Source organism: Cydia strobilella, chromosome Z (genome assembly GCF_947568885.1).
Source record: "Cydia strobilella chromosome Z, ilCydStro3.1, whole genome shotgun sequence".
NCBI lineage: Eukaryota > Metazoa > Arthropoda > Insecta > Lepidoptera > Tortricidae > Cydia > Cydia strobilella.
This window is the reverse complement of record NC_086068.1, coordinates 11,324,968-11,341,799: the sequence shown is the minus strand read 5'-3', so window position 1 is coordinate 11,341,799 and position 16,832 is coordinate 11,324,968. Positions and strand designations below refer to the sequence as shown.

General features: G+C 36.4%; 2 protein-coding genes across 2 annotated transcripts in view; one reads left to right on the top strand and one right to left on the bottom strand.

The window, feature by feature from the left end:
* The window catches only part of LOC134754416 (triosephosphate isomerase), a 279,469-nt gene extending 271,609 nt beyond the window's left edge, over nucleotides 1-7,860 (bottom strand). The window contains exon 1 of the mRNA XM_063690737.1: nucleotides 7,853-7,860. The gene's annotated coding sequence lies outside the window, so the exon portion shown is untranslated. The remainder of the gene's footprint in view (nucleotides 1-7,852) is intronic.
* A 6,341-nt stretch (nucleotides 7,861-14,201) lies between these two features.
* LOC134754111 (uncharacterized) lies at nucleotides 14,202-16,059 on the top strand. The gene is made up of 3 exons (XM_063690187.1): nucleotides 14,202-14,299; nucleotides 14,703-14,800; nucleotides 15,684-16,059. The coding sequence occupies exons 1-3, from the start codon at nucleotides 14,282-14,284 to the stop codon at nucleotides 15,937-15,939; spliced, it is 372 nt and encodes a 123-aa protein (XP_063546257.1). The 5' UTR covers nucleotides 14,202-14,281; the 3' UTR covers nucleotides 15,940-16,059.
* The last annotated feature ends 773 nt before the right edge of the window (nucleotides 16,060-16,832 follow it).

Below are 16,832 nucleotides of genomic sequence, written 5' to 3'. Positions count from 1 at the left end.
ATGCCTTTCATTCATGAATGTAAATAAAGGTGGTTAACTTTACGTGATGGTGAATTTTTTTAACCATAATATGTTCTCACTACTGAGGTGAAAAGTTGTATGTGTCACACAAGAGCAAAGTTATTTCACATCTCGTGTTTTTGAGTCCCTCGCTACGCTCTAGATTCTAACTTAGAATCACTCGCTTCGCTCGTGATTCAATTATAGTATCTTACGCTTACTCGGGACTCATAATCAACACTCGCAAGAAGAATCAACTTTCCTCTCTTGTTGCACAAATAACTATTTTCAAACTATATCGTGTCACATATCAAATGAAAGAGCTTATTGTGAGTATCTCAAATATATATTTTTTTTATAATTTTAGGATGAACAGTTTAGAAGTTATTCAAGAAAATAGGCAAAAAATTACTATTCCCTCCCTTTTATCTCCGAAACTACTGGGTCTAAAATTTTGAAAAAAATACACAATATAATTCTTTACCTATAGATATCAGGAAACCTACCGATTAGAAATGTGCAGTCAAGCGTGAGTCGGACTTAATTATTAAGTTTTTGATCCGGTCCCTACGGGTTTTTTAAAGACAATTCACTCACGTTTCACATAAAAAATGCATTGTTAAAAATTGTGTAATGTACGGAACCCTTGGAACGCGAGTCCGACTCGCACTTGGCCGGTTTAAAAAAAAAACTATAATTAGGGTTCCGTACATCAAAAGAAAAAAAACGGAACCCTTATAGGATCACTTTGTTGTCCGTCCGTCCGTCTGTCTGTCAAAACCCTTGACAGACAGACGGATTCTCTCTCTCGGGAACGCGTGGAGGTAATTATACTCAGGTCTAGTTGGTCATTACACACGTGACACGAGGCGATATAGTGCGATAATAATGCCGATGTGTGTAATGTGATGATGATATGTATGTGAGAGATGTCTTTTATAAGCCGTAGGCGAACCTACCTAGACCTAGAATTACTTATCTCAATAAAACAAATATTGGTTGCATGAATAAATACTTCCCTTACAGTACTTACAGTTACGAATTTTCCCTTGAACTTGAGTGATTATATTATATTATAATATTTATAATAAATATTATTCAGCACTATAAACTACGTCCAACGTTGGTTTACATTGCAAAAATTAATTAGTGTTTTAATTAAAATTAAAAATACTCTTACAGTTGCAATTTAAGTTAATTATTTTGATACAACTAAATTTTAAGTGAAAATAGCGGACGCCGGTTTAACTTGTTAACTTTTCATATTTTCTGTTAACAACAGCCAACGTGGCAATGACAGTTCCATTCAGCCAAATAATAAAAAGTTTTTAGTGAAATACCGTATTATATAACGTTTTATTTATATACACGACGACCGGTCTGGCCTAGTGGGTAGTGACCCTACCTGTGAAGCCGATGGTCCTGAGTTCGAATCCCAGTAAGGGCATTTATTTGTGTGATGAACACAGATATCTGTTCCTGAGTCTTGGGTGTTTTCTATGTATTTGTGTATTTGTATATTATATATATATCGTTGACTGAGTACCCATAACACAAGCCTTCTTGAGCTTACTGTGGGAATTAGTCAATCTGTGTAAGAAAGTCCTATAATATTTATTTAAATAAAAAATATAATAACAAATAAATATTTACTTTATATCGTGTAATTTGCCATTAGGGCAAAGTAAATATATATAAAGTTTTTAAACATCCAAACTCTGGTGTGGACGTATCGATTACGGTCAGGATTAAATTTAAAAGAGCCGGAAAAGTAAAAAGCACTAGTTCGCAAAAACCAACTTTGCGAACGCTAATAAAACGATACGTAAAGTAGCACTTTTTGAGCAACGGGAAAAAAAATACGTATTTAGTATGAGTAGATGTCGGATTGTAATAAAGCACATCGATTCCATTGAATCACGATATAATGTGTTAGCATAAATACGCATAATAAATGGTATCAACGGGTTCAATAATTTATTAAACGAGGACTAGAATGCATATTTCACAATAATGTATATATTTCAAATAACTATTCGTTAACGAACACTAGTTTGACATAGCCCGTTTCTATTTACTATATTAATATTGAGGATAAAATAGAATTTCTGTAATATGCGAATTAGATTTTAGACGATTTTATTTATTACGAACGAAACCCAAGTCCACGGGACCTCGTTTTCTAGGCACGGGAATTTGAAATCATCATTTATTTTATTAATTAAACGCTATTACTATGGATGTTATATGTCTTTCAGCGTTATTTAGGTTATATTTATATCGTGGAACAATTACAACTGGGCCATACATATATTATACGAATGTTAATGAATTCATCAATATCATTTCGTTCGCTGCGAATCCACGAATGCTAACAAATTGTATCGTTAAAGCTTGCGATTCTAATACTCAGATTCATTAAAAAACCAAAACAATATATGTTATTCACCTACATAAAGGTTGTCCAAATGTTCATACGATATTCCATTACATAAAATTAAAATCAACGATGTTTCTTACAGTCAGATGATGGCTGTGAATCATTAATAATAATTAAAAATAACATTTATACTTATTTAATTCAGAAAGATCCTTAACTTCAGTGGTCAAGTTTTTGAATCATCAGTTTTATTTGTATGATGCTTTAAAAACATGCAATAGATCTCAAAATGTGGAATAGGACCTTAATAATCCTATAAGTTTATTATTTTACTTTTGATTAACAATAAAACATAGTTTAAATTAAATAGGAATAATTCTTAGAAAACCAATTCCCGTGCCAGCAAAATCCAAAAGCAAAATTCCCGTACACGAATGAAATTTTCAAACCGAAATATCTTTCAGAATTTTATGAATATGTGTACCCTGAAAGTACTACTAGGATTGCATTTATATCATATACAAATAAAAATAACTCTCAAGAGGTAAAATAACATATTACAAGTGTAATTAATTTCATGTTGGAAAACGCTTTAGATATAGGCGGATAAATATTTTTCAACGCAGACATAAAAACGTGCTACTGATAGCGTTTATAGAGCCGTGTCAGCAACAAAGTCAGAGGTATCAAGGCTAGACCGTTAAAATAAAAATAAAACAGTCAAGTGAGAGTTCGTTTAACTCGCGCACCGATGGTTCCGTGCAAACTTTCAATATCTCATGTACGTATAAACACAAAAACTTGACCAGAAGCAAAGATAGATCTAACTCCGTAATAGATGGATAGTCTAAGAAAAAAACGTGCCTCGAAAATCAAGAAAATTTGATTCTCGTTCAGAGGGCGCTACTAGCTTTGGCCTACTGTCGTATAGATGGCGTTGACGGTTTCGTTTGTTATTTAACAATTTTAACGCATATAAGTGAAAGAACATGGTCAAAAATCATAAAAATAATTAAGCAAATAAAAAAAATCATTTATCCATATTTAAATACATTTTATCTTATTTTTATAAATCTTCATTTTTAGTTTTAAAGTGTGGCGATAGATGGCAGTGAATTTACTGGGGTTACAAAATTTACTATGACAGTACCGCTCTAGTATAAGTTACTCTATGCCAGAAGTATACTCGCACCGAGGGTTCCGGGCAAACTTTCTATATCTCATGTACGTATAAACACACAAACTTTTGACCAGAAGTATACTATAATTGGTCAAGCAATTTTGTCAGCAGAAAAGGCAGCAATTTAAAAAAATGTAGGCGCGAATGTAGGTCCCATAGAAAATTTAAATTTTGCGCCTTTGTCTACTGACAAGATTTGCTTGATCAACTAATAAGCATAATTATGTACAGTACTAAACTGATATTATTAACAAGCGTGCTACAGACATTATTAGTAACATTATTGGGGCATTCCACGACAATGTCTTACGAAATGCATTTGTCTTGTATGGCAACAAATTCAATCAAATCCGTAAAGCTCGAGAATATACTGCCAATTTGTTAGCAAAGCCATGAAATATTACTAGACCCAATATCATTTTCTCGGTTTTCAGAACTATTAGAAGAATGGCGTTTCGTAAGGGACATTCTCGTGGAATGCACCTATTATATGTAGTATGAGTGTACGAGGAACATTTTTCAGAGAATGCGACCATCATTCCGTTTATGCATTGAGTCAAGAAGTTTTTTGTTTCATAGTTACATAATTACAGAGAAATTACGTATTTATTTACAAAAACACTAGGATTGCCGAGGAGTACTTAAGTACTGTATAAGATATTTACAAACTTTTCCATTGAGTTGCAGAGGTATGGTCTCGACCATGGTAATGGCAGCACTTTTTCACATATTCATACGATTTTTTCGTTCAATTGACTAGTATAGCACATAATCATCGCGGCACTGTGTTAGCATTAGCATTCGAACTTGTCGGTAATTGATATGGTCTCTGGTCGGTCCAAGCCTACGTGTATCATGTTATTCATGATATCATATCGCGTATTACAGGCGTACATGGTAATATGACAATAGGTAGTGCCTGTGATTAAAATGTGTTTTTATTAATAGTTTTATGTTTATTCAATTCGAACCTAAACTGCTGTCGACTATATGTCGTATCACCCAGCAGTAACCACATTCACGTACTTATTTTGAGAAAATTTAAATGTTGACTCAATTTTTTTACGGTGTGCATTCTATCCTATAGATAGGGATTTAGTTTTCATAGTATATCTGGGTTTGAGTCTGTTGGTACAAAGGCGTAACGCCATTAGCATTCTGGGGTGCTATACCAGAAGCAGGGGATACGGGTGAGGTTCTGAGGTTCTTTATATTTAGTTAGTTTAAATTAGTCCACTTATGTCCACTAACTTAAAACTAGTTCGTAACTAATTGTGCAGTTTAATTGCCCCAATTTGACCAAACAATCTATCAGTTAAGTACAAAATTTATATAAAAGCAGGTTGATAGTCATAAATTGACCAATCAGTATCATTATATTATCTGGGATATAAAATACACAGCTTAACCTCTAACCTCTTATCACAAATCAAAACTCATGATGAGCAGCTTCACCAGATAAATATCCAAATTACAATGAAATGGAAGGCCCTTTTATAGGCTTTTGGGCGGCAAAAGGTTTATTCTTACAGATTGCTAAGCACAGAAATGTATTTACAGTACACATGCTACTTTCTCGCACTAGTGCGTAAAAGAGCACTTTTCGTGCATATGTCGAAAGTTTAAAGGGCCATATGTACTGTAAAACGTTGAACGATACACGTGCAAATAGGAAATTCGCAATTCGTGTCGATTTAAAACACTCCCTAAGGTCGTGTTTTAATTTATCGCCACTCGTTTCGAATTTCCCCTTTTCCGCACTTGTATCGCAAATAAATAACTTATTACTGGAGCAAGTAGCATATTAGATTAAAATATGCTACTTGCTCTGCGCTCTGGTCTAGTGGGTAGTGACCCTGCCTGTGAAGCCGATGGTCCTGGGTTCGAATTCCGGTAAGGCCATTTATTTGTGTGATGAGCACACACATTTGTTCCTGAGTCAGGGTATTTTCTATGTTCTTATTTAAGTATTTATATATTATATATAATTGTGTCGTTTTCAAGCAAAAGGTACCACATTGTCGCTTGTCATAAGGATGCTCTGACAGGTTTTTCGTATAAAGATACAAGCAATTTTCGTCCTTATGGTACCTTTTGATTGAAAACGTCACAATTGTTGTCCGAGTACCATTACCGTGGGACTAAGACAAACTGTGTAAGAATGTCCTATAATATTTATTTATTCAGTCATGCGTAAGAATAAGGTAAAATAACCCAAAATATTGGTTATTTTTGTGTACTTTACTTGCAATCGAAGTGCAAAGTAGTGTATAACTCAGGCATAAATGTCCATTTTTATCCTCAACTGTGCTTGGACCAATAAATTGCCTCGAGTGAAGGTGGATCGCTTTATGCCCTTGTTGTACAATCTACTATTATTCCTGACAGATACATTTTTACATGTTCTTTTACAATTATGAGTATCCATTTATTTATTTACGTTTTTACTCTTTTTCTGATTCTTCTTCCTTGTCACTTTTGTCAGGCTGTGTTTGACATAGGCCTTCTCCAGTCTTCAGGAAAGTCATCTTCCCATTTTATGTACGGTTTACATTAGGGTTGTTTCTTTCCTCTTGGGTACTATTCTGTGACATTTTTTGTCCATTTTGTCCTTTTGTCAGTGCATTATGTACCCTGTCCAAATGGACAATAGAAGACGTTTCCCAGAGGATCCAAACACCCAAATGGATTTCCATTTGGGTGTTTATCAGTTAAGTACAAAATTTATATAAAAGCAGGTTGATAGTCATAAATTGACCAATCAGTATCATTATATTATCTGGGATATAAAATACACAGCTTAACCTCTAACCTCTTATCACAAATCAAAACTCATGATGAGCAGCTTCACCAGATAAATATCCAAATTACAATGAAATGGAAGGCCCTTTTATAGGCTTTTGGGCGGCAAAAGGTTTATTCTTACAGATTGCTAAGCACAGAAATGTATTTACAGTACACATGCTACTTTCTCGCACTAGTGCGTAAAAGAGCACTTTTCGTGCATATGTCGAAAGTTTAAAGGGCCATATGTACTGTAAAACGTTGAACGATACACGTGCAAATAGGAAATTCGCAATTCGTGTCGATTTAAAACACTCCCTAAGGTCGTGTTTTAATTTATCGCCACTCGTTTCGAATTTCCCCTTTTCCGCACTTGTATCGCAAATAAATAACTTATTACTGGAGCAAGTAGCATATTAGATTAAAATATGCTACTTGCTCTGCGCTCTGGTCTAGTGGGTAGTGACCCTGCCTGTGAAGCCGATGGTCCTGGGTTCGAATTCCGGTAAGGCCATTTATTTGTGTGATGAGCACACACATTTGTTCCTGAGTCAGGGTATTTTCTATGTTCTTATTTAAGTATTTATATATTATATATAATTGTGTCGTTTTCAAGCAAAAGGTACCACATTGTCGCTTGTCATAAGGATGCTCTGACAGGTTTTTCGTATAAAGATACAAGCAATTTTCGTCCTTATGGTACCTTTTGATTGAAAACGTCACAATTGTTGTCCGAGTACCATTACCGTGGGACTAAGACAAACTGTGTAAGAATGTCCTATAATATTTATTTATTCAGTCATGCGTAAGAATAAGGTAAAATAACCCAAAATATTGGTTATTTTTGTGTACTTTACTTGCAATCGAAGTGCAAAGTAGTGTATAACTCAGGCATAAATGTCCATTTTTATCCTCAACTGTGCTTGGACCAATAAATTGCCTCGAGTGAAGGTGGATCGCTTTATGCCCTTGTTGTACAATCTACTATTATTCCTGACAGATACATTTTTACATGTTCTTTTACAATTATGAGTATCCATTTATTTATTTACGTTTTTACTCTTTTTCTGATTCTTCTTCCTTGTCACTTTTGTCAGGCTGTGTTTGACATAGGCCTTCTCCAGTCTTCAGGAAAGTCATCTTCCCATTTTATGTACGGTTTACATTAGGGTTGTTTCTTTCCTCTTGGGTACTATTCTGTGACATTTTTTGTCCATTTTGTCCTTTTGTCAGTGCATTATGTACCCTGTCCAAATGGACAATAGAAGACGTTTCCCAGAGGATCCAAACACCCAAATGGATTTCCATTTGGGTGTTTGGATCCTCTGGGAAACATCTTCTATTTTGGTTGTTTTCCTAATGTCTGTGAGTCTGCATCAATCTCTTAGTTTTATTCCCAGCATACTCCTACTAACATAGGTACACTTCCGATGCATAAGTACATTTAATTAGTGTGTCTAGAGAAAATGGACCAAAGACAATACAATGTTTTTGTAAACATAGATGTATTTATGATTTAAACAATCACATCTATTTATATTTATTTTATCAAAAACCTATAGAAACAAAAATTTCGTTTCATTGATGTAAGAAGAAGTAGGCATATGTCACAGCTAAGTACATGTTTTGCCGAACAGAATAGAACAAAGGGAAAACACTTTAAATGTTTAAAAACAAAGTTACTTACCAACTGGGGAAACCAAGGGCTGCATTTTACTTGTGACAGCCGTACAAAGATACAAGGAAACACATTACAATGACTTTCAGTAATCTACAATGCTTCGAATAATTAACTTTTTACCAGGCACCAAGACTTCACTTAAACGGCCAAATCTATTATTATCAACAGTTTCTACAATTTTTCACTCCAGAATTAAATGTAATTGCCTTTTAGTTGCTCATCGACCTTCACAATGGCCAAAAAGAATATTGTAATTATCACTTATCAGGAAAATTAAGTATTAAGTAAACATTAACTTTTTGTTTGACATAATGACATTTATGCCTTATGGAGCGTTTGTTCAACTTTGTAAACTTTTATCATAAGCTCGCTCCAGACTACGCGGCGCGAAGCTGCGAACGCGAGTGTGGAGTCGATTTCGCTGATTAGCGAACTAGACTCCACACTCGCGTTCGCGGCTTCGAGCCGCGATTCGACGAGTGTGGAAGGCTATTATAGTTTGTCAAAGGACTGTCTCATTTCAAACATAGACAGAGAGAATCATACTATCTTTGTCTTACACTAGTACTAGCACCCAAAAGGAAAGGACGAGTAAAGTTTTTTTTGTTCTTATTTACTGACAATTTGGTTTGACCAACTATTAAAACTATATATTCGCGGCTCGTGGCTCGGTTCGCGGCTCGTCTCGTGTCTCGCCTCGAACTCGTAAGCTCGCTGAGCTAATGATTACACTCGCCTCCTGTCTCGGCTACAGCTCGTAAGCTCGTAGAGCTAATCAATTTTAAGGGCTCCACACTCGCGTTCGCGGCTTCGCGCCGTGATTCGCGCATGATTGTGGAGGGCCCTTTAAACACAAACGGGACGGTATAAAGGTCCCTACACACTCGTGCGCGAATTACTTGTATATACTATGTCTATGTGACAACATAAGGGCCTGACACCATGGAGACTGTATAAAGGAGCCAAATCTCTATGTATGAAAAGTGTCCATCAAAAAACAGTAATTAGGCGGCGCCACCATGCACCGAAATACTACCAAAAACAACCTACGTAATTTGGTCGGGTTATTTGTTGCCTTATATGGTTCATGTTATACTCATGTCCCAGAGCCTAACTAGCGCCACCGGAGAGATTAGGAACTATTATTTAAAGCTTAACGCGGTCACTTTTACAACAATTCTGCCATAAGAGATTGCGATCCTTTCTATACCATCCATACCTGACACTCTTTGATAGTCATAGACCTAGCATTACATAGACCAGCTATACGCGTGCGCCCGTAAGGGATAGACATAGATGACGTCATAAACGTGGGGATACCATATTGGTAAAAATTACCCCAATATTTGATATCACGTTGGGGCGATTACCCTGGAGGCAAAGTTAGCTTGTTTGACGGTATTAAAAAATTGTTAAATAAAATGTCAATGGGCCGTTCTTTTTAGGCGTATAAACAATGAAATACCTCCTATAATTCGCGCAGGTGGTACAAAACTAAATATGTTTAGTAAATAAAACGTAAAATAAAATGTATTATGGGTTTTAATTTAAAGAAATCACAAATCGCAATCACACCAATTAATGTACACCACATTTAATCTTCACAACATTTTTTTATTTATTTTTTGGAATTAGAAGTACGAAAAAACTTCGAGGTCAAAATTACCCATAAAATTATGATATTTTCATCTGGTATCCCTAACATGATTGTTATGCAGCTAAATTAAGAAGAAGTTTAAAAATGGCTGACCTCAGACTCCTACCTACCTACGTAATTTGGGCGGATAATTTTACAAGTAATGTTTTGTTAATTTGCGTAAATAATTGTGATATTTTTATTGAAATCGTTTGATTCTACATTGCTTTGAGTGTAACGTAATTTTACGATGTTATTCTCACATATTGCGTTAAGAGGAAGGTGTAAAATACCGTACTTACGTGTGAAAGGTTATGATCTCATATTTTTGCTCAGAGCGGCTATTACAGCCGATTACAGAACAATTCACCAGTATTTTATCAAAGTTCAAGCATTCAAAACGCTAACCATCACTATATTTCATAAGAGAAAGCACAATTTCATACAAAACAACGATAATTAAACAAGCAACGAACAAACATGACATGTCACGTACTTATTTGTTTGCCACAACCTCGGTTGTGGCAGCGGTGGAAAAGTGAAACTATGACAAGGACAAACAATAACAGCGCTTTCTCTGCTACTCCTACTGAAAGATACATAAGACTATCCCGTTCGGTCATTTTCCCCCACCCCTCATGACCGATCCAGTTATACTAGATTCATGTTGATAGTGGAATATAGTCTTATTGCGATTCCTATAAGAGCAAGGGCCTGCCACTCTTTGATAGAGAAAGATAGTCTTATTGCGATTCCTATAAGAGGAAAGAGAAAATAGTGCCATGCTTTGTCCTTATCACCGACCGGGTGGCATCATAGGTACAAGGGCCTGACACTATGATAGAGAAAGATAGTCTTATTGCGATTCCTATGAGGCGATGGCGAAATACCGAAATTTATAAGAGTGAGAGAAAAAATCCTAAGCTGCCCTAATTTTATATGAATATTCTTTCTTTGTGGCGCGTCAATAACTACTTATATATACTATGTCTATGTATAAGAGGAAAGAGAAAATAGTGCCATGCTTTGTCTTTATCACCGACCGGGCATTTTTTCAAGGTCGGGTTATGGCATCATATCAAGGAGGCGATGGCGAAATACCGAAATTTATAAGTGAAATAGGAAAAGGATTATGCTGCCAATGCTGCCATACATATATGAAACTGTTAATTCATGAATATGTTTTCCTCTTACCCCATGTCGCTCGGTTTCATGTCTATAACTACTTGTATATACTATGTCTACGTGACAACACAAAAAACCGGCCAAGTGCGAGTCGGACTCACACACGAAGGGTTCCGTACCATTAACTATAAAAACGGTCACCCCGCCCGACGTTGCTTAACTTCGGTCAAAAATCACGTTTGTTGTATGGGAGCCCCACTTAAATCTCTATTTTATTCTGTTTTTAGTATTTGTTGTTATAGCGGCAACCGAAATACATCATCTGTGAAAATTTCAGCTGTCTAGCTATCACAGATCACGAGACAGCCTGGTGACAGACAGACAGACGGACACACGGACGGACAGACGGACAGCGGAGTCTTAGTAATAGGGTCCCGTTTTTACCCTTTGGGAACGGAACCCTAAAAACGACCTACCTACGTAATTTGGTCATTATCGTCGGGTTAATTGCGAGGCGGTACGTTGTTCCATCAACTGATAGCTATATAAAGGAGAGTTCAGAAGGCTTCCGCTTGCGGTTGCGGGCGCTGATCGTGGCGCTGCTCAGGCTCGGTGTATCGATGTCGGCGTGCACGCTCGCGGCGCAGCCCGTCGAGCTGGAGCTGGACGATGACAATGACAACATCTCGCAGAAGTTCAACAACTTTACTTTTTCAGCTTTGCGAGGCGGTATGAGTTGACAAACCCATCACAACTTATCGGCACACGGCAGACTTTTATTTTTATTCAAGTGCCTACCAACGATTAGGTAGGTACTTTATGGAGTTATGAGCATTTATTTGCTATTTTAAAAATTATTCCGTCTCTCGCCTCTCTGTACCTTTCGTATGGTTGTCAATCGAGCTTATATTTTTGTTTTGGATCACTAAGCCAATGATACGCCTTGTGTTTATCGACAACCGCCAAACGGATAGAAAAAAAAACCGGCCAAGTGCGAGTCGGACTCGCGCACCGAGGGTTCCGTACTTTTTAGTATTTGTTGTTATAGCTGCAACAGAAATACATCATCTGTGAAAATTTCAACTCACGGTTCATGAGACCTGGTGACAGACAGACACCCGGACAGCGGAGTCTTAGTAATAGGGTCCCGTTTTTACCCTTTGGGTACGGAACCCTAAAAAAATGTACAATGGAACAACGCTAGGAAGATCTTATATATATAAGTACTTATAGATGTTGCTAACTGTCATAACAGCGGTACTTTTTACGTGTCCTTGGTTCTCATAAACCGTTGTTATGTCATAAAACATAATAAAAACAGATGTTGCATTCTTATGATATATTATGCAGGTAATACAGTACTTGCACTTACACAACCTTGCGTGTTATACAGGGGTCGCTTTCTTTGTTACATAAATTCGTACGTGTTTTTACTATAGGTACTTCTCCAGTAAGCCTAACCGCGAAAACTTAACGCATCCTCGGCAGAACCATAGTACTTAGTATGGCGGAACGCACATTGCGGAAGTGTATCACGCATTTTAATGTATTTCGGTATTTATTGAGGGAACATCAACTGCGGGTGTCTATTCGTTTGTTTTCTACATATGTATTTTATAGTAGATTTTTTTTAACAGAAATAAGAAGGTAAACGTATTATACAGTCTCTGACAAATTATGTTTAGGTAGATCATAGCTCGTTCTGTCATCCATACCACAGAATAATTAAAAGTATTATCCATACTTCACTACATAGTATAAAACAGTCGCTTTCCGCTGTCTGTCTGGACCCGGTTTTGATACGGTTTTCACCTTTTAATACCTAGAGTAATTCTTGAGGAAGGTTTTAGTGTATAATTTGTAAAGGTTTTGTGTAACCCGTGCGAAGCCGCGGCGGGTCGTAATATTATAAATGCGAAAGTCTATCTGTCTGTGTTACCTCTTCACGTTTAAACCGCTGAACCGATTCAGTAGAAATTTGACAGAGATAGTTTGAGTCCTGGCGAAGGACATAGGATATTTTTTATCCCGGAAATCATTCCTTAAGAGGGTGAAAATTATCTCACTTCCACAGTTCCACGTTCCACCCCGAAAGTGAGATAATTGATGCATCGCCTGACAATGATGTAAGTAATATGCTCAAATTTAATCATTGCCTTTATATTTTATCAAGGCGTTAGAAGTTAGAATTGTCTCTCAACTAGATATAAGGAAGTTGGTATAGGCAATCAATAAAAAGCAGATTGGATAAAAATAGAAGTTACCCATAATACTAATTCTACGCAGACGAAGTCGCGGGCAAAAGCTAGTACTTACATAAAAATGACATCGATCTTAGGGTTAATATGCCATAATAATATTATTAGGCCTGATTTTAAAATTATAATTATAATCATCATCACTGGCCTTTGCGTCTAATGCAGACGATTTAAGGTGTATTACCGGAGAGGCGCCGTTTTTGGTGGCTGAATAGACTGATGCGAGTAGCAAAATTATAATATTCATTTAATATTTCAGCTGAATAAAAATTACCTATGTAGATATGTTTAAAAATAGAACTTACAATTATCTAATTAACAATAATACAACTTGTGAGGGCGAGTCACTGTCTACCGGAAATAAAATTGGAGACCGTTTTATTATAGGCACAAGGAGGCGTCCGGTTTTCCCATAGCCCAATATTTAGTGCATAGCTTTCACCCAATAGCCTAGTGCGTTTTAGATTCCATGAACTCTCAATAGTCCTTACACCCTCGCCTTGGCGGTACTCGATCTGCTCCTCATTACAACGACTGGTATTTTGGGTGCCAATAAATGGGTGTTTAATTTAAACCCATTTTATAACTGTTTAAGAGCGGTCTAACGCAATATTTTAGTTTTTATATTGAATTTTTACACGTTAATCAAGGCCAAGTGCCCCGAAACATTCACAAGCAAAATACACTATATTTGCAAGGGCAGACTCCAACGAAAACCTCAAAAGGTGAATGAGAAACATCTCTAATCACTTATTAATCACTTGTATATCGTTACCACATACGTAGGTATCATTCAAACGCGGTATGAAATAATATTTTAAGTTTCAGAGTAATTGAGATAAAAGGTAAAAACCCGCGCGATAGCCATTTCTTCCGTGCCATATTTCGCGCGGCGTGTCATATATTTTATCTCCTTTTAATTTCCTGGATTTACGCTCTCTTAAACAGAAATTTTAACAATGGATAAATAATTCAGATATCTTCGCAATTATGAATAGGTAAACAATGTGTAAGTTCTATACCTAATATAGTGCACAGAGTGTCAGTGTGTTTATGGTGGTCACTATGTTCCGAGCCTGCTTACGCCATCGTGATCATGGCACCTGATTGTTAAAGTTGAACTGCCCTGACTATTATTGCAAATACGATTCTCCTATAAAAGCCTTTTATAGTTTAATGTTACCTCAGTATCAATATCAAGGTACCCGACGTACATTTGACTTCAAAACATTACAATATGAGCTGCAAATTCTTGGTAACTTTATTATTTAATTATATACTGTGTGAAATTAATTACCTACTTACTTCAAAATAAATGAAATAAACTCAAAATCGTCAATATTATTAACACAAGCGTCCAATAACTTTTAATGTTTTAATGATTATCATTCATCCGACCCGTTAAAACTAGCATATTTTGCTTTTCAAACATACTTATTTTATTTGTTTTACAAGGGGGCAAAGTTGTTGCTTAACCTCTCGTGCTAATATTTCAAGGCACGAGGGTTAAACAAATTTTGCAACCGAGTGAAACACAAAATTTTTCACCACACCAACACAAGGAAAATGTACAACTTTGCCCACTTGTAAAACAAATAATTATTGTTATTCATCCTACGTACTAATGTAGGTACTAACTTAGTTTATTACCTTTTCAGATAATTTTCAGTGTGCTACTTATAATATTTAACAGCCAAGTGAGATCAGAAACTGAAGCTAAGACAGAAGAGAAATCAGTTGCTGGAAAACCAGTCATGTAAGTGTGTGTGCTTTTAATTGGCACATCCTGAATGAGGCGCTAATTTGGAAAACGTCGGAGCGGAGACATTGCTATGGCCAGTAGCGCCGGCGTTCGGTTTTTACGTCTGTGGGGTTCTTTGGTGGTGGCAATCCACTTGTGCCAGCCAGCCGGAGCCAATCCAAATGGCCGTATTGCCACCCGAAATAACGTCCAATTTGGAACAAATTCAATTTTCACAGTACTATACAATAAATGAAATTAATTATTTTACCAGACATTGCGCTCTACTTACATATTCTTATGTACTGAAAGCATTAAAAGCAAGTAGGTATGCAGAAAATTTATCAATATCACGTCTTTATCTTGTTTTCGGTAACCAGTAATTTTACGTGTAGATTAATTCCGTTCTTACTATGTTTGGTTCGTAGCAAAGATAGATAAGTATAACTCCGTAATAGATGGATAAAGTGTAAGAAAAAAACGTGCCTCGAAAATCAAGAAAATTTGACTCGATCAGATGGCGCCTCTACCTTTGGCCTACTCTCGTATAGATAGCGTTGACGATGTCGTTTGTTATTTAACAATTTTAACGCATATCAGTAAAAGAACATGGGTCAAAATAATATAAAAATAATCAAAGCAAATATTGTAAATAAATAAAAAAACATTTATCCATATATAAATACATTTTTTGATATTTTTAGTTTTAATCGTGTGTCGATATATGGCAGTGAATTTACTGTGGTTACAAAATTTACTATGACAGCTAGTGTACCACTCTATCCTTTTTGGTTCGTAGGCATCCCGGGTAAAAGCTGTTCAGTTATATAGCTCGCCAGGTATTGTTTATACATAGATACCTATGATATGGTGGCGACAAATGTTTGTTTGTTTTCAGAGATCGTTCCTCGGTACACCACCACCCCCACCACGATCCCACGTTCCACGGATTCTGGAAGAAGAAGTTCGTGTGGCGATCGCGATGGGTGAAAACTTGGCAAGAGAAGAAGGTCTACGTCGCTGTGTGGAAGCGGATGTGGGGGCCCGTGGAGGTGAAGGAGTGGGTGCCGGTGCCGAAGCCTCCCCCGGGGTGGATCAAACACGACGTCAGCTCCTATGTCGTCAAAACTCATCCCCATATTACCAATGAATAGATAACGCCAATGATAATCGCTTACAAAAAAAGAACCCCGTGCTTTTTGAGTCTCCTGCTACGCTTAAGATTCTAACCTTCAAAAACTTGCTAGGCCCATTATGCGGCGACATTTGTAAATAATGAGTTGAGATTATTTCAATTATATTCTTCCACTGAAAAAAGGGCAATTGTACAAATAATTTAACTTTAAATATATTGAATCGTAGTGTTACTGTGTTTACACTTAAGAATACGTATATAGTATACATTTTCACAAATGTTTTTTACGCCTAAGACTAAATTTATTAAACAAAAGCTATTATTTTTTTGTGCGAGTGGTGGGCTCCCGTGTTGAGCGCGCGTGCCAAAGTAACAATGTCGTTTAAAAAGCAGTTGTGTCGTGGAGGTTTTAAGGTTCAAATCTATGTAATAATAATATGAGCGCTCGCCTACACTGAGGTGGTCGATCGTCCTACATTACCAGAACATGTTACATGTACATAGTTTTGAACCTTAAAACCACCACGATACAGCCGCTTTTTAAACGACAGTGTTACTTTGGCACGCGCTCAACACCGGAGCCCACCACTCGCAGAAAATAAACAATGGCTTTTGTTTAACAGATTAGTCTTAGGCGTAAAAAATCATTTCAGAAAATTCATACTATACCTACGTTTGTTAAGGATGTAGCTATAATAACTTATTTTTATTTGTAAGAGCTTGTTAGTTATATATTTATTGCAAAGCGAAAATTTCGAATCATTAATTAGCGAATGCTTTGTCACATTAAAAGTGTTTGTTTAGATTAATGTATCATATACGTAGGTTCTACCTCATAGGACGATATAAGACAATAAAAGTTATTGAATTTTCTTTAATCGACCGTTTTTAATTTCCTGGCTAAGTATAGTA